This window comes from Arachis hypogaea, chromosome 16, assembly GCF_003086295.3.
Source record: "Arachis hypogaea cultivar Tifrunner chromosome 16, arahy.Tifrunner.gnm2.J5K5, whole genome shotgun sequence".
In the NCBI taxonomy this organism is placed as follows: Eukaryota; Viridiplantae; Streptophyta; class Magnoliopsida; order Fabales; family Fabaceae; genus Arachis; species Arachis hypogaea.
In genome coordinates this window covers 16,548,661-16,574,622 of record NC_092051.1, presented here as the reverse complement: position 1 = coordinate 16,574,622, position 25,962 = coordinate 16,548,661, and the positions used below count along the sequence as shown (strand labels likewise).

General features: G+C 35.2%; 1 protein-coding gene and 1 long non-coding RNA gene across 2 annotated transcripts; one reads left to right on the top strand and one right to left on the bottom strand.

Annotated features, from left to right (window-relative positions):
* Positions 1-783: 783 nt before the first annotated feature.
* LOC112758087 (uncharacterized) lies at positions 784-3,560 on the bottom strand. The gene is made up of 6 exons (XM_025806663.3): positions 3,189-3,560; positions 2,208-2,283; positions 2,070-2,132; positions 1,455-1,499; positions 1,313-1,369; positions 784-1,220 (listed from the first exon to the last, which is right to left on the bottom strand). Exons 1-6 carry the CDS (start codon positions 3,392-3,394, stop codon positions 1,128-1,130), a joined length of 540 nt encoding a protein of 179 aa, XP_025662448.1. The 5' UTR covers positions 3,395-3,560; the 3' UTR covers positions 784-1,127.
* Positions 3,561-6,221: 2,661 nt separating this feature from the next.
* Positions 6,222-6,996, top strand: LOC112758676 (uncharacterized). The gene is made up of 3 exons (XR_003179790.2): positions 6,222-6,307; positions 6,519-6,575; positions 6,785-6,996. It is a non-coding gene; the product is annotated as an uncharacterized lncRNA (long non-coding RNA).
* Positions 6,997-25,962: the final 18,966 nt, after the last annotated feature.

Below are 25,962 nucleotides of genomic sequence, written 5' to 3'. Positions count from 1 at the left end.
TAGTGTTACCAATTTTTTTTACAAGATACAAAAATTTTACCTCTCACGTCGAACGCAGAAACAATGCTGTGTTGTTGCCTTCAAGATTCCCACCAAGCTCCAGAACTGACGCACGAATAATGCTCCACAACTACTCTAATGGTTGCGGACGACGGCACGGTTTTTTTCGTCTTCGTGATGGTAGTTTATGGGTCAAAGAAACAGAGAGTTACTGCGAGAGTGAAAAAGAACAAATGAGGACTTGTTCAGGAGACAAAGTGCAAAATATTACACTCTCTACTCTCAATGGTGGCGTTCCACAACTTGCATACTTTTAAAGTGCAAAACGACACTGTTTAGTAGGATGGGCTGCAGCTCACGTTCCAGATCAGCAGATTTTTAACGGCAACGTCACGAAATTAACAGAAGGACGAACGTGATTTAAAAATATTCATTCAGAGACTAATTTAATTAAAAAAATAATTCGAGAACAAAAATAAAAAACGGGTGATCTTACGATTTTGAGTATTAACCCAAAATAGTAAATGTTAACTCTTGCACAGAGATCTCACGAGTTTATAATTTGATATGCTTTTATAGGTAAAACTAACATTTCTTTTTTCTTTTTCTTTCTATACACGCATAACAGTAAAAATCATTTTCTTATCTCATATATCCATTGTTTAATGTTTATTGATCTTGCAATAATAGCCAATAGGGGTAACAAAATGTGTGAAAATGAACTGCCGTAAATTTCCTGCAAAATCCAATAAAGATCATTTAATTTGTTTTAGACTCACACGATTAACTGATTAAGCCTTATATCAATAACATTTTATAATTTTCTACTAATAATTTTATAGTTTTCCTGTCATGGTATGGGGAAGATGGAACATGTCCGGAACAGGAAAAGAATACAAATGTCGATCCATTGATCCGGAACCATACATGTTGAACAAAATTTCATTCAATTGTAATTTAAATGAATTCCACCCTTTCACCATTCACTCATTTTTCACTCCCATCCTAGATCGTAGGCTACTTGGTTCTCAAAATGGCAAGATATTTTAGGCACCCAGGTAAGCTTGGTTGGTTCTTCGTTAACTACCTTGTATCCCCAAACAAATCCATACCTTCACCCTCAAACGCTAATCAAAACTAGCATTCAAGAAGTTCAGCAGTTCATTTCTCCTGCTTTCAGCCGCCTTATCTTCCTTTGATTTATCAAGTTTCAGAAGAATCTGAAGATATAAGGAAAAAAGAGAGATACAAGCTTACTGTTACTATTATCCATAATAAGAATAACATAAACAAGGAGCAGTTGCATCAATACCTTCTTGCCAGATACAGCACTACGACGAACTCCATCATCTTTGTCACGCCCTAAAAACTGTATCAGGTATAAGAGATTTAGTAACAAAAATAACCATATAGTCTAGTAAGAGAAATGAAATTTTAGCTTTTAGCGGAGATACCTTGGAAAGCTGCACAGGGCTGCTGCTCCTCTCACTATTCTTCTTCTATATAGAGCTCCCATTGCCAGGACAAACCCGACCAATAACCAACATCCAAGACAATCAAGCACCAAAACATGTCACAGATCCCAGCTCCAATTTCAAAGAGCCAATGCATAAAATAGGCAGAAGGTATCATAAGCATCTCAGACTAGAATGTATAAATCTTTTCTATGAATTTGGAAAAAATTCTCAATGTTCATGGCAAATCAATGATCATTCTCTGCTCTCTGCATGCATTTCTAGTTAAGGGCCAACAGTGTATAATCAAAATTTAGAAGCCAGGGAAAATGAATTTTATGGATAGCAAGGCTCAGTAATATGAACATCTGAAGTTGACACGTAATGTATCCAAATAGCAAACCTCCGAAAGTTGCCAATTAGCAATAAGTAAGGCAAGTATACTTATGGTTCTGAATAAAAAAAACTAGTGGTTTGTCTTACTTAAGTTCTCCTACATACTAGATACTTCAATATAAGTATTTGAGTTAGAAACTTCAAACATCTAGAATATAAAATATTTAAGCCCAACATATGAAACGCTCTTCTTTTGTACACAGTAAGAAGGTGACCAACCTCTTTTACTTTATGCTTCTGCCGCTTATGGTGATGGCTTTTACTTCGATCCTTTTCCTTACTCTAGATAGAAGAAGAAAGTGAGAAGAATAGGCAAGGTAATAAACAGGGAAAAAAACTGCAGTACCAACAAATAACCTTTTTTGGTTTGTCATTCTTTTTGTGCCTCTTTGAACGGTGAGACGATTCATGCTCACAATCAGAACTCTCACTCCTGTAGTAATTTAACAAAAGGAACAATATTTTATAACATAAACCAGACTAATACATGTATTGAATTATTAACATCAATGGCACAGATCAATATTCAACCACAGCGCAACACTCCATTGTACTACTCTTGCAAATTATTGAGTTTCATAATTCAATACACTTTATCAACATCATTAGACATTACAACAAAACTAGGTTTCCTAATCATTAGGACAAGAGAGACACTACAACATGAACAAAAGAATAATATAAGATCAGAATAGTGGAAAAACAAACGTGCTAAAGGGGACAATGGGACACCATGCTCGTCAATTGCCACTTGACCAAAAGACAGGTAGAGTGCTTTGTCAATTTTAATGATATCAATTATCAGATACATTTTCATTTTCAAATTTCATCAGCTACAATCATGGTTCCATTCCAGAAATATCACTTCCAACTTCCATGTACCAAAGAAAAAGTTCATTCTGTAAACATAAAGCAGAGCGAAAGCTCTAATTAACTATTTCCATATTGAAAAAGTCTAGAGGGCCAACACTTTTATTAAAATGTAATCTCTCACCATTAATTTTATAAGTGAGACCAAAAATAAATATGAGAGAGAGCAACCAAGGGTTAAAGATCAAACTTTCCACTCTCAATTTTTTTTACAATTGACAGGATCCATTCCCAATAATAATTCGAAACAGCTCTTATACACGATCGTTAAAAAGTATCAACCATGTTCGGCGATAATATACTGAGATTCGAATTGAACTACATAAAATATTTTCCAGAAAACAACACTAATCGAGATTCATGAACCGTAGAACATATGCGAAGTCAAAACTGTATCAAAACGACACTATGTACAGATCGACCACATAATTGATGGAAAGGGACTCAACTAAGGGATTGAAGAGGAACCTGGAGTAATCAGAGACGGAATCGGAAGAATAGGAATCGGAGTCGGAGGAGTGGTGGTGCCTGCGGCGTCGTTTGGAATGAGACTTTGTCTTCTTTTGGATCTTGAGGGATTCTTTGTCGCGGTCACGGCGAGAGCGGTGGTGACGCCTGCGGCGGTGGGAGTCGTCGGAGGAGGAAGAGGAAGAGAGAGAAGAAGAGGCCGCCATGAATGAATAACTTGTAATTGCGAGGGTTTGCCAATTACCCAAAGATTAGGGAAACCTCACGCAACCTCCACTCACAAATATTATACGAAACTAAAACAAGTGCTATTGGATTGAAGTTTATACGTAGTTGTTTGGTGAAATTGATTTTGTAAAATTAATTTTGGTTAAAAATAAGTTAGTGTTTATGCGATTTATATTAAAATAAATTGTAATTACTCAAAATTACTTAAAAATTATTGAAAAAATACAAATTTAAATAAAATTTAATTTTAATGTATTGATAATATAAAATTGTATAATTATATTATTTTTTAGATAATTATTTAGGGTCCTGCTATACATACAAGCAAATAAGGCTTACAAGCCTTACAAGTTGGTCCAGTTCAAAAATAATCCACGCGCATTCATTCTCTTTGAATGGAGCGTCAATCCCACGCGCATCACTCAATGGTTACGCTTCGAAAAAAACGCTCGTTATGGCTCACTCTTCCTCTTCTCCTTCAAAGAAAACACAAACAGTCAAGTTTCGAGGAACATTCCAAACTGAAGAGACGTTCGAACTCGTCGCGAAGATTAGCAGAAACCATCAACAAAAGATAGAACTCTCCAACAACAATCTCGAAAAAAAACGAAGAAATATTATTCAAGGTACGTTACTGTTTTACTCATGTTGTAGATTTTCCAGATTTCTGTTTCTGATTTCGAAATCGAAGAACTAGGTTTTACTGTCACTACCACAAATACGGTCATTAGCCACGGAACATTTACCACGGATCCATGTTAGTAGCAAAGTCAGATTACCGTGCCCCAAATTTGCTACCAAAACAGACTCTGTGGCTAAATTGCGCTTGGGCTTTGCAATTTGCGACACTAAAGTCATCGCCGTAGCAAATTGCGGTGTTCTCCACGTTCTTTTTTATTTTTCTTTGATTATTTTCTCCCAATCAGTTATCAAACCCTTCAATTTTGAACCTCTCCTTGTTGGCTTGCTGCGATGTTCTCCTCTGATCTCGTCGTCGTCGCTGCCTTCGCTCCCTCTATGCCGTTCTCCTCACTGATCTCGTCGATGCTATCCCTTCTCTCTACGCTGCCGGTGCTTTCCCCATTAGTCTCTGCGTTGTTTCTGCCATCGCCCACTGGAGTCTGCGCTGCCGCTGCCGTTGCTTTATAGTCTCAATGTCACTATTGTTGTCGCCATCACAGCAGTAGGTTGGTATGTTATCCCTTCTTCTTGTTCTTGCTCGAATCTCCTGCTTCAGTGCGAAACCCTCGTCCTTCTTTGTAGAGCCTAGATTATCTTACTGTGCGCGTACTCTACGCATCCATTTCGGGTTCTGCTCATGCCTCTTTCCTTCTGCTGCTGCCACTTCCTTCCTCTGCTTTATCTATAGTTTGTTTTCCTTTCTTTTATTTTTTCTAATTTTTCTTTGATTGGGGCTAATTCTGACATATTTGAATTTAGTTTCATTTTGAAATAACCTAACCTTTTCTTGTTTTTTATTTTGGATAAATCTAAGTTGAGGTTTCTCCTTTCCTGTACATATCCTTTGTGTGTTTGGAACTTTATTTTTTTCTTCTTCTTTTTACAATTCTCTCTCTAAATTCAGCTTTATTTTTTTGTGGAAGACAAGCAATATCTGGTAGGAAAAAGCATTGTGTATGTATATACCCTTTAGAATTTGAATCCAAGGATCTCTGCAGATTTGGTCAAATAAAGGCTTCTTAATCTTTTAGGTGCAGTTTCCATCTATTATGTAAGAATTGAGACTACATTTCATAATTGCAACAACAAGATAGATGTCAATATGCCTGTTTGATATGGAATGTTCAATCAAATGGTTTAAGAAAGTTAATTTAGTTATGTGTAGGATTTTCTATTTTGTGTTTGGCAATCTATAACATTTGTTTGTGGTATTAGCATTAGTCCATACCAATTTTTTGAAAGTATTATTTTTTTGTGATTGGTTTCTTCTGTATTTTATTCATTGTGATGCTTAACTTGTTTCTATTGGCATGATATTAATATTACCATTGCATGTTTTCTTGGATTTGCATGTTTTATTCATTTATTTTACTATCCTTTTGGTGGTATAGAGAATGAACTACTGATATAAAGTATAATTTAAATGCATAAATATAATTATCTACTTAGTAGTACAAGTATGTACTACTGTGATTAATTACATTCCTAATTGACCTTAGTTCTCTTTTATATGCTGAAATTCCTAAAATCAACATTATTTTGGTAATGCCTATAGCCATAGCAAGGTATCAAACAAGAGTTGTTGTTTACATTTCTTGGAATTTCTTGTGTTTCTTACTTTTGAGTCTGACTTTATGCATTTAGCTCTGTATATTCTAAACCACTTCAGAAGAAGAAGTTCCACCATTTAGATCACTATGGTAGCATCCATTCTTCAAACAAGTAATTTTCTATATACTCAACCTTTTTAAGAGCCTAATCTTTGTGAATATTTCTTTTTACACGAGTGTTATTTTGTGATCATAATAATGTTAGTCAGTGTAGTTCAAACTATCTCCATGAGAGAGGATTTAGTTCGATGTATAGGGAAGAATGAAGCTCCGAGAATGGTAAGAAGTAGTCTATGTGTTTACAGGGAAGATTGATCGATAGAAGTGAGATGGCAGTAAAAAAACTTAAAAAATTGTAAGGATACTTTATTTAATATGCTTAAAGGTGATACAGGGTAAGCTCATACTTGTGGTAAAAGACCTTTGATATCAACTGCAACATTTCATGGATGGTCATGGTCTGTTTATATAAATGCAATAACTTTGTAAAGTTTGGTGCTGGTTTGGTTGTGCAGGTGTTCCATATGGCCATCGAGTCTGTTTCTATCCGAGTTAATACTTTCTCATCCAAAGTTGTTTTCTAATAAATCTTGCTTTGAGGTCAGTTATATTATATATATACTACGATTTTGTTGAATTTAGAAACAATTTTGATGTTTTTTGATCATGTATAGTCCTTTGCATTGTTGGAATTTTCACCTTCTGTTTATAAATTTTGATAATTTCATTTCTTTCCTTAAGATAGCTATATAGGCTTTCAAATGTTATAATTGTCTTGCACCGAGTCTTACTTCCTCAAAATTTGAAACAGATTGGCTCAGGAGTTGGCTTAGTTGGATTATGTCTTGCACATGTGGAAGCTTCCAAGGTATACCAAAAACCAATCTTTAATTGATGACTCATCCATGAATACTGAATACAAATGCTTGCATTTTTGCTTTTCGAACAATGTTTTCTTTCATTCTTAACAGAGTTTAATTTTAACAAGCAATATGTGATAGATTTTTACATTGGTAATCTTAGGTTGTGATTTACCAGTCAAATTTAGTCAACATAAGACATGTTTTTGGTCAACAGGTGATATTAAGTGACGGGGACTTATCAACTCTAGCTAACATGAAGTTTAATTTGGAGTTGAACCACCTCAATATCGAATCTGACATGCCACAAGGAAGTGAAGATCCAAGCATGGTAAGTCTGAATCTGCATGGACTCTTTCGGATTCTGATTTTATACATATATATGCAATCCTGACACCATTCATCTCTCAGTATTCTATAGACCATTAATATGTGCTTCAACTTATTACCTTATCTCCTTATTCATGTAAGGATACTTTGTTTGATTTGCTTCTTTCAACCTTTCTTTCAGCACTAGATGAAAATAAAAACCCAGCCTTATTGGGTATGCATTTCTACTTTTTTTTTTTAACTACATTAAAATATTATTTTAAATAATGTCTTGGGACTTTTTTTTTCATGAATTAAGAGATAACACAATCTTATTTGAATGTTTTTGCAGGTATTCCAATGAAGACGTTAGAGATCTAATAATGATACATTCTAATACTTGATTTTGTAATAGTTTAAACTCATTTATTTCAGGATATTTGCTTTTCAACATTGTTACTTAAATTTCATATTTTTATTACTAAAAATACTACTTATATGGATATGGCTAATCTTTTTTATTTTGTATGATATAATTTTGTTCTAAGTTGCATCTTAATTATACTACTTATATATATTATATATATATATTTTTTAATTTATCATTTATGATTAGCCACGGATTTTCCGTGGCTAAATAACCCAACAATGTTTAGCCACAGAAAAAAATGTGGCAAAAAAGCCCATATTACCAATTTTAGCCACAAAAAAATTATGGCAAAGCTATACTTGTTGGTTACACTGTTGTCATTTAGCCACGGTTTAGATTGTGGCCAATAACGTAAAAATTGTGGCTATTCAGATGTCTCCACGGGTCATAAAACTGTGGCTAACCGACGGAAAACCGTGGCTAACTGAAAAGGCATCGCCCTTGTTAGCCACGAAAATGTATTCGTTGTTAACGCTTAATCGCCATGGAATTTCTTGATTTTAGCCACGGTTTTTTCCGTGGCTAATCACCGCATTTCTGGTAGTGTGTTCTTCTATGTTCTTCTAGGTTTTACTGATCTTCTTGTTCTAAATCTCATATTACTGTTTTTACTATTCTTCTTATTCTAGGTTTTACTCTTCTTCTAAGTTCCTCTAGGTTTTACTGTTCTTCATATTCTAGTTCTTCTCGTAACTAATTTTTTGTTGTATATTGCTTAATTTGTTGGGTGTATATGGCATAATTTATATGTGTGTATATAGTTGATTGTTGGGTGTATATGGTTGATTGTTGGGTGTATATGGCGTAATTTATTGGGTGTATATTCCTAAACCCATATAATGTAATATAATCAACTGTTGCAATTGTTCTAATATTACTTGTCCTTAGCTTTATATTTCTTGACGTTGTAATATTGCTTGATCTTGTATATTTATCTATGTTTCAGTGAATTGAACATTATTTTGAACTGATCTAATTAAATACTTATGAAATTGGTTTAGGTGTATATGCCTGATCTAAGTTTTTACTGTTCATCTTGTTCTTGGTTTTACTGTTCTTCTAACTTCTTCTAGGTTTTACCGTTCTTCTAAGTTGTTCTAGGTTTTACTGTTCTTCTTGTTCTAGTTCTTCTCCTAACTGATTTTTGTGTGTATATTGCTTAATTTGTTGGGTGTATATGGCGTAATGTGTTGGGTGTATATGGTTGATTGTTGGGTGTATATTTCTGAACTCATATAATTTAATATAATCAACTGTTGCAACTGTTCTAGTATTGCTTGTCCTTGGGTGTATATTGCTTGACATTGTAATATTGCTTGAGCTTGTATATTTATCCATGTTTGAGTGAATTGAACATCATTTTGAACTGATCTCATTAAATACTTATGAAATCAGTTTGGGTGTATGTGTCTGATCTATGGGTGTATCTGACTGATATATGGGTGTATTTTTTATATATTGACAGCATCTCTTTTTCATTGCAGTAAAAATGGAAGGCAAAAACCAAGCTTCAAAAAATGTAAGAACAAATATATGTGTTGGATCAAATTAGTTTTTCATAATAGAAATATATCTAACTCTAATTTTGCTTTGTTTACAGCAAACCAAAGACCTAAAGTGTGCAACCTGTCTGTTGAGTGAGAAATTCAGAAATATGAGCGCCGAGAAGAAAGAAATTGTTAGGAATTTGGGGTTTGGTGGCCTGATGCACATCCCGCCGCTAAGGGTGCATCACAAAATATTAAAGGAGTTGGCTAACTCCTTTAAATTAGGGAAAAACACACTCGAAACCGGTTATGGTTCGTTTAAAGTAAGACCAAAAATAATAGGGGCTGCGCTTGGCATTAACGCGTCAAGTAACTCGTTTCAAACATAGGTGTATATGAGCCATATTGAGGTTTATTTCAAGTGATGCTTGGGTGTATTTCAAGTGATTTTCATACAAAGTTGTTTCCCTTTTTGTAGGAGATCTACTACCTCAGAAAGTCAATTATAAGGGTCTTTTTGAAGACAACAAACAAATTTTTAGAAGATTCCAGGGGAAGACCCTCAAAAATCTGACAGATGAGATGATGGCTATTGGTGTTAATAAGAACAGGAGCGCCTCATGTTCAAGAGGATTTTCATCCTCTATATACAAATGGCGTTCCTGTTACCAACCACAATAAACAAAATCTTCCCTGTGCACCTGGCACCAATTTTCAAGATGGACACAATAAAAGAGGGGAACTGGGGGGCACATGTTCTGAATTTCATCATCAAGGGCATAACAGATTACAATCTGAAAAAGAAAAAGGTAATTGATGGCTGCTTGTTTGCCCTGATGATAGTTTACTTCCATTTATCAAAAAATAAAGACAAGAAAGTAGAAGAAAGACCTCCAGAACCCTGGATTGCCAACTAGACTAGAGAGCAGTTGGTTGAAAGAATGAGAGCAGAAATGGAAGAACATATGGTAAGTGAAAAGAACATTGGGTGTATTTTATTTACCTAAATACAGTTAACTAACATTTCTAATGTTTCAGGGAATTGTAAAGATGGCCGAAACAAAGGATAAATTAAAACAAATGAAGAAAAAAGATAAGAAAGAAAAAAACAAAAAAACAAAAAAGGAAAGCAAGTTCATCATCATCAGAGACTGAAACATCTGAAGCTGAAGTCTATTCTTCCTCTGATTCTGAGAATGAAGAAGAATCAGAGGGACCAAAAAGGAAATAACCTACCCGAACAGCCAAAAAGTAAGTAAGATACTTGGGTGTATTTTGTGCATTCAGTTGGGTGTATTCTGTGTATTCATTTGGGTGTATTCCATGTATTCATTTGGGTGTATTTTGTGTCTTCATCTGGGTGTATTTTATGTCTTCATTAGGGTGTATTTTGTCCCTTTTAGTATGTTTTTAAATAATGATTATTTGCCTTCCAGAATGGAATCCAAAAAAGGAAGAAGATTCAGGAGGATTCTGATTCAGAATCTGAATCGAATGATGAGTAATGTTCTGAAATTATTATTGCTTTCCTTTCAGTTTATTATCAAAATTTCATCTATTAATAGAGCATCTCTTATTAACTTTCAGAAGCAAAGAATCATCACCAGTAGAGAAGCAAAAAACAAAGAAAAAGACTAAGAGAACACCCCAAAAGTAAGCACTTCTTTGGATAGTATTTTCTGATCAATTTTATATTTTATTTCTGATTCATACTTGTTTTTTCCCCCCAGGACACAATCGAAAAAGAAAAAGGTCATTGTTGAGGATTCATCTCCTAAACAAGCTCAATACTATCATGGGTAGAGTACTTTGTAAGCTATATTTGTTAACATGTTCTTTTATGCATGTACTGTCAGATCTGAAATTAGAACCGAAGAATTAGAAGAAATCTTAAGGGAATCTAGGAAGAAGCAAAACAATGAAAAATCTGCTGCACAGGGGTACGTCTTGTTGGGGTGTATATTTCTGATTTTAAGGTGTTTTCTTTGCTAATAATTGTTTCTGGTTTGCCAGGTAGAAGGAAGCTGACCTGCGATCAACAGAAGGTCACTATGACTCATCTGAAACGTAAGAACCTTTATTTGATAAAATCTTGTTATCTTGATTTAACTGTATGGTATTTTTACTGAATAATATCTACTCTATGTTTAGAATACCGGAGGTAAACTTAGGTAGTGATGATCCTTTGTCTCAAGGACACACAGATCAAAGTAGTGTAAACAAACCGGCGGAGAGCATGTAATTTCTCTTTGTAATGCTGGTTGCTTTTATCTTTTAGTACCTTCTGCTTCTAATTCTGTATATATATAGAAAAAAAGCCCTTTAATGTTTTATTCGAGAAAAAAAGGCAGGAAAAAAAAGCCAAAACTGGAACTATGTAAGTTCTCAAAAAAACAAAGCCTGTCTTTCTTTTGAATGCTTCAGATATATTTTTGACTTTCTTTCGGTGTATTTCAGGTTGAGTCTAGTTGAAGAGTCGTCCAATGAGCCAGGTGAAGAGAACATGATGGTTGTGCGGATAGAGACACAGTCAGAAACCGAAGCGCTTTCAATGTGATTTTTTCAAGAAAATTTCAACCTTATAACCTTTTTACCTTCGCGGGGCTTTGCTAACCTTTTATTTTTCTTCTTGTTTAGAGTTCCGATTCAAGTTTGTCTACCACTGTCCCAAACAACCACTGTGCCAGAAATTGAACCAACCCTGTGCCAGAAATTGAACCAACCCCTGCAAAGTCTCCAACTGAAAAAATTAATGAAGAAACTGCAAAAAGGTAAGGAATAATCTTGGGGTGTATTTGTTTATTGTTTGGGTGTATATTGTCCTTGTTGGGGTGTATATTCTCACAATTGTTCTGTAACACTGCAGCACTCCAGAGCCACCGCCAGAAACTGAACAAAGCATACCCACGCTTCCACCAGCACCATCTAAAGTGTAAGTTGAGCAGAGTAAAATTTTGTTTTCAATATCATTGATCTATTCTTATTCTCATAGTATGTTATATCTCATCACGCAGTAATCCAGCCCCAGAAGATGCTGATGCCCTCTTGATGATGGCACGGACAGCATCGTACGTTCCTAAAGAAGGTCCGATGCCATCATTCAGCCTCGGCTTGACTGATTCAAGCCATGAAGAAGCATCAACTCAAGAGGGTCCAGCAATGCAAGAGGGGCAGAGGGCGAAAACTCCTGAAACGCCAAAACTAATAGAATAGTTAGGGGAGCTGGTTGAAAAAATTGTAGGCAGCGGGGTGAAAACGAAAGGTAAAACTCCACCTATTCATAAGCAAAGTGGTGAAAAAAGTTTTGAAAAATTTGAAACTCCTGTGAGGACAAATGAAATGACTGCTAAAATGAAAGAGAAATGCTACATCTGGGCCACACGCATGAAAACATACGCAGATCGAAATACTAATGAGTATGACAACGTGTGTACACTCATTGCCCAAGATAAATATATTTTGTCAAAACTCCAATTCGCATCTCTCCAAGCTGATACACATATAGAAGCTGAGGTAATATTAGAATAACATTAATGATTTTATCATGAAATGTAATTGCAATATCGATTTATGTAAAAATGATTTGGGCTTTTATTTCTAGATTGTGTCTGCCATGTGCATCATCCTTAACCAGCAAAAGATTAAAAGGTTTCAAGAAGAAATATACTGTCTCCCCCTGATATTGTGGTAAGTTGTACTTCAACAAATCTTGGGTGTATGTTGTTTATTCGTTTGGATGTATTTTCTGTATTCGTTTGAGTGTATTTTCTGCATTCAATTGGGTGTATTTTCTGTATTCGTTTGAGTGTATTTTCTGTACTCATTTGGTTTTTCACAATTGTTGTAGAACATGGCCCTTGCAAATCATCCAGAAGGGGTATTCTTGCAGCCTAAAAATAATAAGCCATTCAGGGTGGAAGACTACCCAATGTTTATACCCTTCTTGGACCTTAAAAAATTAGTATTGCATCGTTATGTAAGTTTTTTTTCTAAAACTTCTTATTACCATTCTTTAGTTATGTGCCAAATAAATTAAAACACTGTTCAATGTGGACATACTTCAGATTTTTGCACTTGTTTTCCATTCGCAATATTGGTGGTTATGGGTGGCTGATACAAGGAAAAAAAAACTTTTATACTCGACCCATATCACAAGACTTGTCCATCCGATGAAAGGTCATAAATATATTTGTTGTAAGTAGGTTCTGTGTTCTGTATTTTAATATTTGGGTGTATTTATATTCAATATAAGGGGTAGGTTTGTGGTCTTTTGTTTAAAATTATTCATATATTACTAATTTATTTTGTATTTTAAGGGACATGTAATTTCAAGAATGAGAGTATATGCTGGGGGGGCACCTTTGAAGAAAAATGATCAGGAAATTCATACACCCTACATTAAAATCTCAGGCCAAAAGACAAGGTATAAATCTTTTAATCTGAAAATTAAACTTTCCCAAATGTAATTTCCTAAATTTTTTTTCTTGTTTTTCAGCTATGACTGTGCTATTTATGTAATGAAATGGCTTGAGATAATTTAGCCCGAAAACATTAAAAGGGGGAAGTATGAGTAGGACAATTGGACCCAGGTAATTGTGTTTAAAAATTATATAACTCTATATTACCTTACTAAATTAACATAGTTGATTAAAAAGAAAATTCTTTTAAACTTCAGGATGAGGTGGACCACTATAGAGTAGATTATGCTTCCCAGATTCTATTCCATAAAATGAATCAAGACAAAGCTGAAGCCATTAGGGGAAGTGATGCTATAAGACTGTCCAGGCCATCCTCATTGTTATTGAGTCCATATCGTCAGATAGACTCTAATGATATTGACACTGATTAATGTAACTGTTACTGTTATATAGTCTTGTAAGAAATTGAACAAATGCTGTAAAAATTTGACAATTATAAGTAAAATTTTTTTCCATTATTAAACTCCCTCTGCTGTATTCAAAATGTCTGAATTACAGGTACTATAGTATGAAGGACAACATCAAACCAAATATACACCCATAACCTGACATTTTACACCCAAAGAAAGTTGAATATACACCCAAACCTCTATCCCCTAATCATTGATTTTACACCCATAAGATCTCATTTTACACCCAACGAAAGTAAGATATACACCATGCTTCTATCCCCCTGATGCTTTATCCCTAAACCCCTAAAACCCTAAATCCTAAACCCTAAGCCCCTAAACCCGTACAACATAAACCCTAAACCCTAAACCCTAAAACCCTAAAACCTAAACCCTAAACCATAATTAAAAAAAAAAAACAATAATTTATAACATAAACAGCAGATTCTGAAATATATGTATATATATGTAAAATGTCAAGCACAAATAAATTCAAAAAAACACCCAAGGAAAACTATGGTTTACACCCATATTCTGTAACTATACACCCAAAAAACTATCCACTACTGTTGGTTCCCTAAACTGATAATTCATAACACGTCCTTGATATTGGCTGGAATTTGGATGCACCACTGATGCAGCATCAAAGAGGTTTAACTGGATATAATAAACTCACATATTAGCAAAAATATTAAGAATAAAATTAAAATCAATCACCACAAGTTTACAGAACATCACTTTTACCTCGTTTAGATCTTTTGTTTTCTTCTTCTTTGAGGCATTTGCAATCTGTTTGTCCAACTTTGAACCTAGCCTATTTTTTGGACGTCCCTTTGTTCGAATCCTTGGAGGGCTTTGAAGCTCGTTAACGGATTCCAAGTTGGCGTCTTCATGAGATAAGGAACATGTCCCCTTCCTTTTGACTTTCAGTTCTTCAATCTCAACCATGACCTTATCGTACACACGGTGGAGATTGGCAGCCAATTCCTCTGATTCTGATGTAAATTCACAAATATTTTGAGAACGAAAAACCAATTCGTCAAACCTCTTGCTTCTTGGCTCCAATAATGGCTCGTCGTGTCTGCTCTTGATGTGTGTGTATGTCGTCTCTTTACTTTCTTGCTCCATCGTTCCAATATATACTCGATGACACTTGGCTTACTCGTTCAAAGCTTAACACACTTAGTGCGTGACGGCACAATATCCCTCTTGACTCGAATAATAAGCATTGACATTTTACCTCGGCTACTACTGAGTCGTAAGTAACCACAAACTTGTTGAATATTGAGCTGGAAACTTGTTCTCCAACTTCGTATACTGAATAGCCTAGAGCGGAATTCGTTAATCTAGTGATGCAATTCGCCTTTCCTCTAAATTGTGCTTAGACTTCCCTAAACTTTTGATGAGTGTACACATCTTGAAACTGAGCTTCAATGGAGGATTTGGTTGCACACGGTATGACCGTATGAAAAACTGCTGCATCTGATTCTCTCTCTGCTTGCTCCCTGCTTCTGAGACAATTATCGTATTGTTTGACAAATTGAATAAGCAAGCTTTTCCGGGTAATAAACTTGTTAAAAAATGAATGCATACTCTCGCTCCTTTGTGTGATTTTCATCCCTGCCTAGAAGTGGTGATCCAGAAAGATTGGAACCCATATATGATGGTCTTCGTAAAGATCTGCAGAATACACCCAAAAACAGACTATAAATACACCCGAAAAAACATGCAATTTACACCTCTACTGCAGATTTTAAACAACATTAGCTGAAAGCCACCTGTTGTCCACAAGACCAAAATTCAGCAGAAAATCATTCCAATTCCTATCAAATGAATCTTTACTATGAGAGTTCCAAACAACTTGACTCAATTCTTGTTCGATTTCAGCATGTTCCTTGTACCCATTTAATTTGCTTGGGATCTTCTTTGTGATATGCCAAATACACCAATGGTGAATTGTTGTTGGCATACAAGCCTCTATAGCCCTTTTCATTGACGCGCATTGATCGGTGAGAAACCCTTTCGGAGCATTTCCCCCCATGCAATGAAGCCAACATTGAAATAACCATTTGAACGACTCAATTTCTTCATTTTTCATCAAAGTGCATCCAAGAAGTATTGACTGACCGTGGTGATTCACCCCGACAAAAGAACCACAAACCAAATTATACCTGAAACAAATTACGACATTGCAGAATGCAAATCATTATGTACACCCATATAATGAATTTATACACCCAAGGACATATCCAATATGCACTTCTGCAGCAGATTCATAGAACAAAATTAATTTAGCAGCATAAACAAGAACTGCATATTACCTGTTTGTATTGTAGGTGGTGTCAAATGAAATAACATCTCCGAAATACTCAAAGGCAGCTCTGCTCCTTGCATCGGCCCAAAAAGCAAGCTTAATCGATTGATCGTCCTCGAGTTCAAGCTCGAAAAAGAAATTCTTATTCTTCTCTTTTATTCTCAATAGATATTTCCCGAATTCCTTTGCATTTTCTTGTTCTGAAACATTCTGCACTTCTCTCATGATGTAATTCCTCACATCCTTTTCAATAAAATTTAACTCGTGGTGATCCCCAGCTGCCGCAATGAATGATTGGAATGTTTTGCTTGGTCTGATACCGGCCTCCTCATTATTCTCTATTGTACGACGAACAGACATGCTTAGTTCCCTGTGCTGTTTGAGCATCTCTGCTTGAGTTGGACAACAAGGGTGTGAATGATGCAGCACGACCTTCGAAATGATCCAAGCACCAACATCCTTCAATGTGTGTATATAAATTCTTGCAGGACAATTTAAACCAGTTGTGGGATTTGTCTTCTCGGTCGAAGATATTTTAGATTTCCATTTTCCCTCTTTACTACATGTGATCAATTGATTCTTAATTTCGTTTCCCTTTTTATTTGTGCTCCGAACTTTTGTAGAAAAATCTGCAGCCTTGGCATAGTCCTTGTAAAATTTTGCAGCATCTTCAAGGGTTTTAAAAGTCATTCCAACCTTGGGAACAAACTGGTCATCAACAACAGAGAGGGGCTACAAAATACAACATGTTAAAAACAAGAAAATACTATAGAATACACCCAAGGACTCTTGATCTACACCCGTTACGACAACAAGTCAACTAAAATAACAGGGAAAACCATAAACTATAAATACACCCAAACTTTCCCTAAAATACACCCAGACTTCCCTAAGAATACAGCCAAAAAGTTCTGATCTACACCCGAGCGTCTGCTAAAAATTGTAGATAATTAATCAAAACTAATACATTAGATTCAATCCACAGATTATGTTCACGCATTAATTTCACAGTCTATGTTCACGAATTATTCAGCTAGACAATCATAGACGAATAAGTGCATCAAACTCAGATTAATCTTAATTAGCTGAATCTAAATCAAACCTCAGGAACTTCATTCGATTCAAATTCAAAATCGACTTTGCCCTGATTGAGCTGACAATCTGAGGTTGAATCATCCATTATCTTCAAAACGAGTTCAAAATTTGATTTCAGAAACCAGAAAATTGAAATAAAATGAAGCTAGAGTTACAGTGAGAGAAACTCACGTGAATGACGAAGAACAAAGCAGTGATAAACGCAGAAGAAAGAACGATCGAAAAGACAAGGGAAGAATGCAACAAGCAGAACGAAGAAACTTGGCAAGAGATTCGAAGAAGGTAACGAAATCTTTTGAAAATTGAAAATTATATATTCGCGCGTTAATTGATTTTGATTGAATTAGTATTCTGTTATATAGCGCGTGACTTGTTCGTAACAATTGGAGCGCATTTAGGGTTTTAGTAAGTTTCAGGACTTGTAACACTTGTAAGTGTTAATGGCTTGTATGCTAAGATTAATCCAATTATTTATGTAATTAATGTGAAAGATATTTATTTTTGTTGATGTGACATTATGTAATTAAATGTATTTGTAAAACTATCTTACACTGACAGATAGTTTATTAAAGTTAAATTTATTTAAATAATGTGAAAAAATATATCAAATTATTTTTATGTGAAGATGATAGGCAAAAAAATTGTTATATGAGAGTCTTCACTTTTAAATAATTATTTTATTTTATATTATATTATCATTTTATTTTAAATATTTAAATAAATTTTAATATTTATTTTTTAGTATTTTTTATTACTTTTAATACTCTTTTAGTCATTATTTTTCACTATTTATAATTTTAATATTATTTTTATATTAATTTTTTATTTAATTTAATCTTTTTAATAGAATTAATAAAATTATAATACAAAATAAAAAAAAATTCCATACAAAAAAAGTTAATAAGAACAATAAAAAAACTCATACAAACAAAAAAAATAAGAACTTTATAAAATTTTTTATCGTCTGAAATTAAACTTTTAAAATTCAAAATTTATTTTTTTAAAGTATTTTTTTAAAATTAGTAAATTACTAATATATATATTAATGAGAATATTAGAATTTTAATGGCTAAAAAATAGTTTAATTCACCCAAATCTTTTGGTGAAAATTTTTTATCTAAATATTTCATAAAATTTTAATTTTAGTTTGATTTTCTCCCACAAAATTAACATCATCAAAACATAGCAAAGTATATAAATAACATATGTGCAATCTGTGGCCTATTAGGGTTAATAGTTTTCTGCTAGGACAAACAATGCTCTTTTAAGAGTAATTTTTTCAAAAATTTTCATAACTGTCTCGAATCTTTTTTCCTGTAATTCATACTAATTTTGTAGTAAATTTTTTACTCAATTTTCAACGTATGGCAACGAGAGATGGAGGAGGTAGGTTGGATCAGAATAACAGTGATGAAAAAACGAAAGAAGTGATTTTACTCGTTGAAAAAGATATCAGAAAAGGGAACCAAGCTTACGTTAATAGCCTTTTTGGGAGAATTTTCTCAAATATGATTTTCTCAGCAGGGACTATGTATAATGCAATGAACGTGATTTGGATAGTCCAAAAGGATTCTGTGTATCAGAGAAACGGAGTAACCATTTTCAATTTTTCTTTGATAGAGATTTCGATGTGGTGAGGATTGAAAAAGAATCTCCTTGGCTTTTCAAGGATTTTGTTCTTCATGTTTGACGCTAGAAAGAGAATGATCAAAGTGATAATGTTGTGATCCACACTTTTTCAATTTAGATTCAGTATTGGGGTATACCACGGAACTTTAAAACGCTGAAGGCTGGTTGAAAGATTGGAGATAGACTCGGAAAGGTAATTGAAAAAGGTTTCTTTGAGATGAAAGGGAAAGAATCGAGGATTGTGAAGGCTAGAGTGGAGCTAGACATAAGTAAACGTCTTAGAGATTCTCTGCGTGTTGTTAGTCCAAATGGTAGTACTAAGAAAATTGGCTTGAGATATGAGCGCATAGGTATCTTCTGTACCTATTGCACGAGGATCGTCCATGAATCTAAAACTTGAGTTGAATTCTTGGAACACTCTAACACCAATAATGGTCGACAAGATCGGATTGGTGAATGGAAAAAAGCTGAACAAGTTGGGAGAAGAATAGAATGCAGGGATGAAAACTGCTCTAATGCCTCTGAATCAGCCCCTTTACAGAAAGCCTAGCCGTAGCGAAAGAAACATACTCCTTCTTGGCTCTTGAGTAGATTTTCTAATTTGTCTATGAAAAAAAAATGGAAAAGAGGCATTGTCAACTAATTCAACTGGAAATCCTAACAAGGTAAAAGAAAAAGAAACAGGGGAGATGGAAGTTTCCTCTATGACTGTGGATGACAATATTCTATTGCTGGATGCAGCAGTAATTATGCAGCTAAAAATGCAGAAAATAAAAAATTTGGCATAGAAAGGAGTTATTATGGAGAATTTTTTTAGTGGGGGCAAAGAGGAGTAATTTGAGTAAGGAGAATTTGAATAGCTAGAAAAGAGTTTGTTTGAAAAATGACCAATCTAATGTTGCTGAGGTAGAGGGTGCCAGCCGGGAAATGGCACCCCAGAGGTCATGAGAATCCTCTTATGGAATTATGGAGTTTGGAGAGACCCCTGAAAATTCATAGCCTAAAAAGAATAATTAAATCCCACTCTCTCGAGATTGTGTTTCTATGTGAATCCAAAAATCAATCTCAACAAGTGAAAAGAAAGACGAGATCATGTGATTTCTATAGGTGGTTCAGTGTAGATCCTATGGGTGCAGCTGGAGATAGGGATGGCAAAACTTTCCGAAATGTGGGGATCTTCGCCGGGACCATCTCAAATGGGACCCGAAGACGAAAAATTTTCTCTGCGAGGTGGAGATAGAGGGTAAAATTATTCCGAAACAGGCATGGGGATTCAAGTGGGGATCCCCTGCCCCATCCCATTAATCTCCAAATTATTAAATTAATTTAAATATTCTTAATAATTTGTTTTTAATGTAGATTTTTTAGTCATTTCACATAATTAATATATATATATATATATATTGAAAAACATAATCCTAATTTAAAAAATATCTTCCTTTCTCTCCATAACACTAACATTGTGCCGTCCCATATTTTTAGTCTCTTTTTTATAACTATAGTGTGTTATTTTATATTTTTGGACTTGTAATCTTGGACAATTCTCTATTAGTATGTGGTATAATATTTTGTGATTTTTTAATTTTTTATTAAAATTTTCATATAAATTATTAATATAAAGAGATGGGAATAGGATCTCTATGGAGAATGGAGCTCTGCGTGGAATGGGAATGGCGGGTAATATTCTCCCATGGTAAGGATGGGGATGGGGACAGAGAGCAAAGACGGGGACCAGGTATCCCCGTCCCCACCCTCGCCCTGCCCCGTTGCCATCCCTAAGCTGGAGGTCTAATTTTGGCATGGAAGGAAGACTTGGAGGTGGTTATTTCTAGCTCTACCAACTTCTATATAGCTACTACGATTTCAGATCCTATGTCTCATGAAGAATGGACTCTAATCGAGGTTTATTTGAGTTGCAATGAACAAGTTAGATTGGCGCGATTTGAAACTATATCTTTATTAATGGAGACAAAGTGATTAGAGGGTGGTTTTGATGGGGATTTCAATGCAATTACAAGCCTACAAGAAAAGGAAGGTAGAGGTGACAAATCTCCATCTTCTATGGCATCTTTCAACTGTTTTATTGGTGATAATGGTTTGGATGATCTTGGAATGGTAGGGAGGCATTTTACTTGGACAAATAGAAGAGGAGGGACTGATCTTATTCAAGAATGTCTGAACAAGGTTCTGGCTTAGAACAATTGGTTGCAGTTATACGCTGACCCAATGGTTTTAAGGCTTTCAGAGACAGGTTTGGACTATTCCCCATTATTGGTGGACTCTAACCCTAATTGGAGAAAACCAAGTGATGTTTCAAGTTCAAGAACATTGGTGTGACAAGGATGAGGTTAGGCAAATCATCTTGGAAAACCCTAGTACAAGGATTCGCAATGTTTCAAGTGGCTCAAAAAATCAAAATCAGCAGATACAAGTTAGTTCAATGGCAGCAATCGACAAAAACAAACTCTCAAAAAGAGATTGAGGATCTTCTTAAAGAAATTGAGGAGATGAAATAAGGGGGGGTTCATGGTGGTTAGGATCTAGCAATTTTGAAGAAAAAATGGAGACTGCTTTGCTTAATGAGGAGTGATTTTGGCGAGAGAAATCCGAGTTAAATGGCTACAGGAAAGGGACTGTAAAACTAAGTTTTTTCATAGGACGTATAAGTTCAGAACATGACGAAACAAGATATGGCATTTACATGGTCAGAATGGTGAGACAGCCTCTTCTCTCCAAGGCATTGTGGTTATTGTTGAGGACTATTTTAAAAGAATTTTGTCTTCCACAAATCATGAGGATCCTTCCCCATTTTTCACAGACTTTGCTCCTAAGGTTACAGCTAACATAAACTGAAGGTTTCAAAGACCATTCATCCTAGAAGAAATTAAGAGAGCCACTTTTAGTGTTCACCCCCTGAGTGCCGCATGATGCGATGGAATGACGGTTAGATTTTTTCGAAGTTTCTTTTGGGGAGGGAGGATATTGAAGAGTTTCAATCACACTCATATTTGCCTTATTCCTAAGATACCATACGCTAGTAATATAACGCAGGTAAGACCTATCGACTTATCTTACAATTATGTACAAGATTATATCTAAAGTCTTAGTTCATAGACTCCAACTATGTATGAGTAAACTTGTGAGCTCTAATCAGAGTACTTTCATTAAAGGGAGACTTATTTCAGATAACATTCTTATTACCCATAAATGTATGCATTATCTAAAAACAAAGAAGAATAGCTTAGAGAGTAAAATGGCTTTGAAATTAGATATGAGTAAAGCATCACTACAACAGAAGCGGAAGTTAGCAGCAACAAATTTGGGGCCATTTGAAAAAATGCCGCTATCTAGTGATTTTGGGGCAGTTGCTGCAGCGGTTTAATTCCCCAGCCACCATATCGTTCGATTTGTGGCAGATTTGGAACAAACTGCCGAAATTATCATCTATTCTAATATATTAGATAAAGAGGAAAAAAAAATCAAATCTTCATTTTCATTTTCTTTGTGGCAAAAATCCCCATTATTCTTCTTCTCCATCTCAGTCGAGAGATACCTAGGATCCTTTTTCCCCCTTTTCTTGAATGGCGTCATCACGGCCTCTTCCGTCGAAATCGGCTGACCTGGACCTCACAATTGTCTCAGCCAAACACCTCAAAAATGTGAACTGGAAGAATGACATTCTCAAATCCTATGTCGTGTTCTAGGTCGGCCCTGATCGCCGATTGGCCACTAAATCCAACGATTATGACTCCACAAAACCCGTATGGAGCAAAAAGTGTAAGAGTAGATGTGAAGGTATAGGATTAATTTTCACTCTTATTTCTGTAAAATGCAACAATCTATAAGTATTTGATTTTATTGACACATGTAAATATTATGCTTCTTAGGTTGCTGATGGAAAAGGGTTACCTTTGGTTGTTAAGGAATTGGGCACTTGTGATCTCTACCCACAAATGAGTGAATATTCTTCTTCCTCACGTGATGTTCTATTTTATTGCTCTGTTTCCTCTTATTTTGAAAGGTTTCTGCTCTTTCTCAATTCTCATCATACAACCCTTTCTTTATGGGATTTTGAAAATGAATGATTGGCATGTTTATCCTGATTTATTATGCAGTATTTTCCACATGTTTCCTGAAGCCTACCGGCAGTTTTGTTGTGCTTCTCTACTAAAAGCTTGATTTTATTATGTAATGTTAGAAATTAAAATTGAGCTATTGAACAACTTAATCTATAAGGATATAATTGGATAAATAGAAGATTTTATCTAATTTTATGATTGGGCAGATTGCAGGTTAATTTATCGGATTGATGTCATTGTAAAAGTGAGTAAGTGGTGTTCATTTCATATTAAACTGAAAAAATGGAAATTTCAGATAATTTTAAATGCATTAACTTGACTTTTTATTATCTATCAATTTATTGTCAGTGTTATGGGATATACATGTCATATATTTAAATTGATTTATACATGTTTTGCATTAATAAGTTACTGTAACCAAATGCAACTATCTAGAGTATGGTTGATTATATTCTGATATACACTGACAAACCAGAAAAATAGCATCAGCTATCACTAAGAAGCTGAAAAAAAAAAAGCTCAACTCCGATTCTGGAAACATATACACAAGCCTCCAAATCTCTATATGATTCCCTGATCGGAGCAAGAAGCATTGAAATTCTTCAAGAGAAAAATTTAAATTAAGAATGATGGGGAGCGATGGCGACGGTGATGCACCATTATTGGATGATAAAGCAAAGCGAATGAGGGAAATATGGTTTTATATGCACCATTATGATAACTTATATGATCCTGTAGCGTTTTATATGCATGCTTTATTCGAGCAGGATGAAAAGTACTATTTTGGAGATGGAGGGGAATATGGACTACCTTCTTGAAAAAGTAAGTGTAGCATTAAATTAATATTATTTATCATTAGCAAAAACAAAAAGAAGAATAGGAGGCTTGAAATTAAATATGGACTACCTTCGTGGTACTCCATCTCTCTTTCTATCTCTAATCGTGTTTGATTTACATTTGATTTGTGATAAACCACTATTTTATGGTTTATCTTGTGTTTAATTGAGTGGTTTCATCAAGTCTTTACCCACTTATTCATATGATTTGCATGATTTTAAAATCCCTTCCTAGTTTTGTTCTATGGTTAAAAACTTGTTTCCTAGAGATCTTTAATTTGTATATTTTAATTCTCCTTTATACCATTCGATGCCGTGATCCGTATGTTAAGTGTTTCAGGTTTTATAGGGTAGGAATGACTTAGAAAATGGAGAGGAAGCTTGCAAAAATGGAAGGAACACAAGAAACCAAGGAGATAACCAGCGAGCACCGACGCGCACGCATGGCTCACGCGAGCACGCGATATGGAGAAATTTGCAGCGACGCGTGCGCGTGCCTGACGCGTGCGCGTGCCTGACGCGTGCGCGTGCCTGACGCGTACGCGTGGATTGGAGTTTGCACAAGGACGCGTGCGCGTGACTGACGCAAACGCGTGACACGCCAAAAAGACCAGCGACGCGCATGCGTGACTGACGTGTACGCGTGACATGCGCGATCTGCAGAAATAACAGAAAATACTGGGGGCAATTTCGGGCCGAGTTTTGACCCAGTTTCTGGCCCAGAAACACAGACTAGAGCCAGGAAACCTGCAGAGACTTAACACACATTCTCATTAGCATAGTTTTAGGTTTTTAGATCTGAATCTAGAGAGAGAAAAATTACTCTTCCTCTAGGTTTTCTTTTACATTCATAGTTTCATAGTTTATTGCTTTTGCTTTTGATATTGAAGAGTCATTACCTCCGTTGAAGATACTATTCTAGTTTGTTTCCTTACTCTTTTATTTATTCCATATTCTTAATTCTTGTTTAGAGTTACAATTGGATTATTTTCATGGATTGTTAATGCAAATGATTACTTTTATTTTTAATTAAATCGTAGTTATTGTCTATCATGTCTTTCTTTTATTCCCTTTTTAATTCTATGCAAGTAGTTCTCATGTTAATGGAGTAGATTCCCAACTTGACATGGGGGTTGATTAAAAGGAGACACTTGAGTTGGAATGCTCAAGTGATTAGTTAAATTGGAAGTTGTTGGCTAATTCTGTATTTACTAACGCTAGACCTTCCCAAGGGAGAGGATTAGGATTTGCGAATAAGAGTTAGCTCAATCACTTGACTTTCCTTTATTTAGTAAGGGTTAACTAAGTGAAAACAACAATCTCTTTACACTACACTTGAGAGAATTCCAATAAGGATAGAACTTCCAATTAATCATTCCCCCAGTCAAGGCTTTTTATTTTGAATCTTATAAACCTCTTTTAATTTTCACTGCTTTAATTTACAAATATTTACTTGCCCATTGCCCAAACTCAAAATTACCCAGAAAACTCCTGATTAATAAATTAGCACCCTTTCTAGCAACTCGTTGGGAGACGACCTGGGACTCATACTCCTAGTATTTTTATTCTAAACTTTTGTGACAACCTTTCTAAACTGATGAGGCAGATTTTTGCTGGTTAAGGGCTATACTTGCAACACTGTTCTTATATTATAATCTCTTAATTGGTCAAATTTCTGTCGCGCATCAATTTTTGGCGCCGTTGCCGGAGAGCTGCAATTGTGTGCTAAATTATTAATTAGTGTACATATTTTAATTTTAATTTGTATATTTTATTTTATTTTATTACCATGAGCTGTATGTTTCTTTCATTGAATGACGCGTTCGTTGCCTTATCCGAGCTTAGCCGCATTTGACCCTGAAATTGAAAGAACTATTTCACGTATTAGGTGAGCTCGGCGTCGGTTAGCCTCTGAGGGTGGTGAAGTGATTGTTATCGATTCACCAGTCTCATCTGAGGGCGAATCTGAACCGCCATCTGAGAGCGAAACAAGCTCCTTTACTACTGATTCAGTTGATTCACGTGCAGATGGAATGGCAGCACCTAGGAGGATTACTCTCTAGGAAGCTGGAACTCTAGATTTTACACTGCAGCCGTATCAAGTGCATCATCCAACTCTGGCTGCAGATTTTGAACTGAAGACTGCACTAATCAACTTGATGCCCAAGTTTCATGGCTTACCTGCTCAGGAGCCTATCAAGCACCTAAGGGATTTTCAGACAGCCTGTTCTACAGTTAGGTGTTATGGTGTAAATGAAACTTCTATTCTGTTAACCGTCTTCCCGTTTTCTTTTGAAGGAAAGGTGAGGGAGTGGAACTACTCCCAACCTGAAGTGACTGTTACCAACT

Coding starts and splice junctions, on each gene's coding strand:
- LOC112758087 (XM_025806663.3), bottom strand. CDS start 3,394: ATGGCGGCCTCTTCTTCTCTCTCTTCCTCTTCCTCCTCCGACGACTCC. Junction 1,500..2,069: donor AGAAGCATAAAGTAAAAGAG/GTTGGTCACCTT, acceptor AGCTCTATATAG/AAGAAGAATAGTGAGAGGAG. Junction 1,221..1,312: donor GTGCTGTATCTGGCAAGAAG/GTATTGATGCAA, acceptor TTATATCTTCAG/ATTCTTCTGAAACTTGATAA.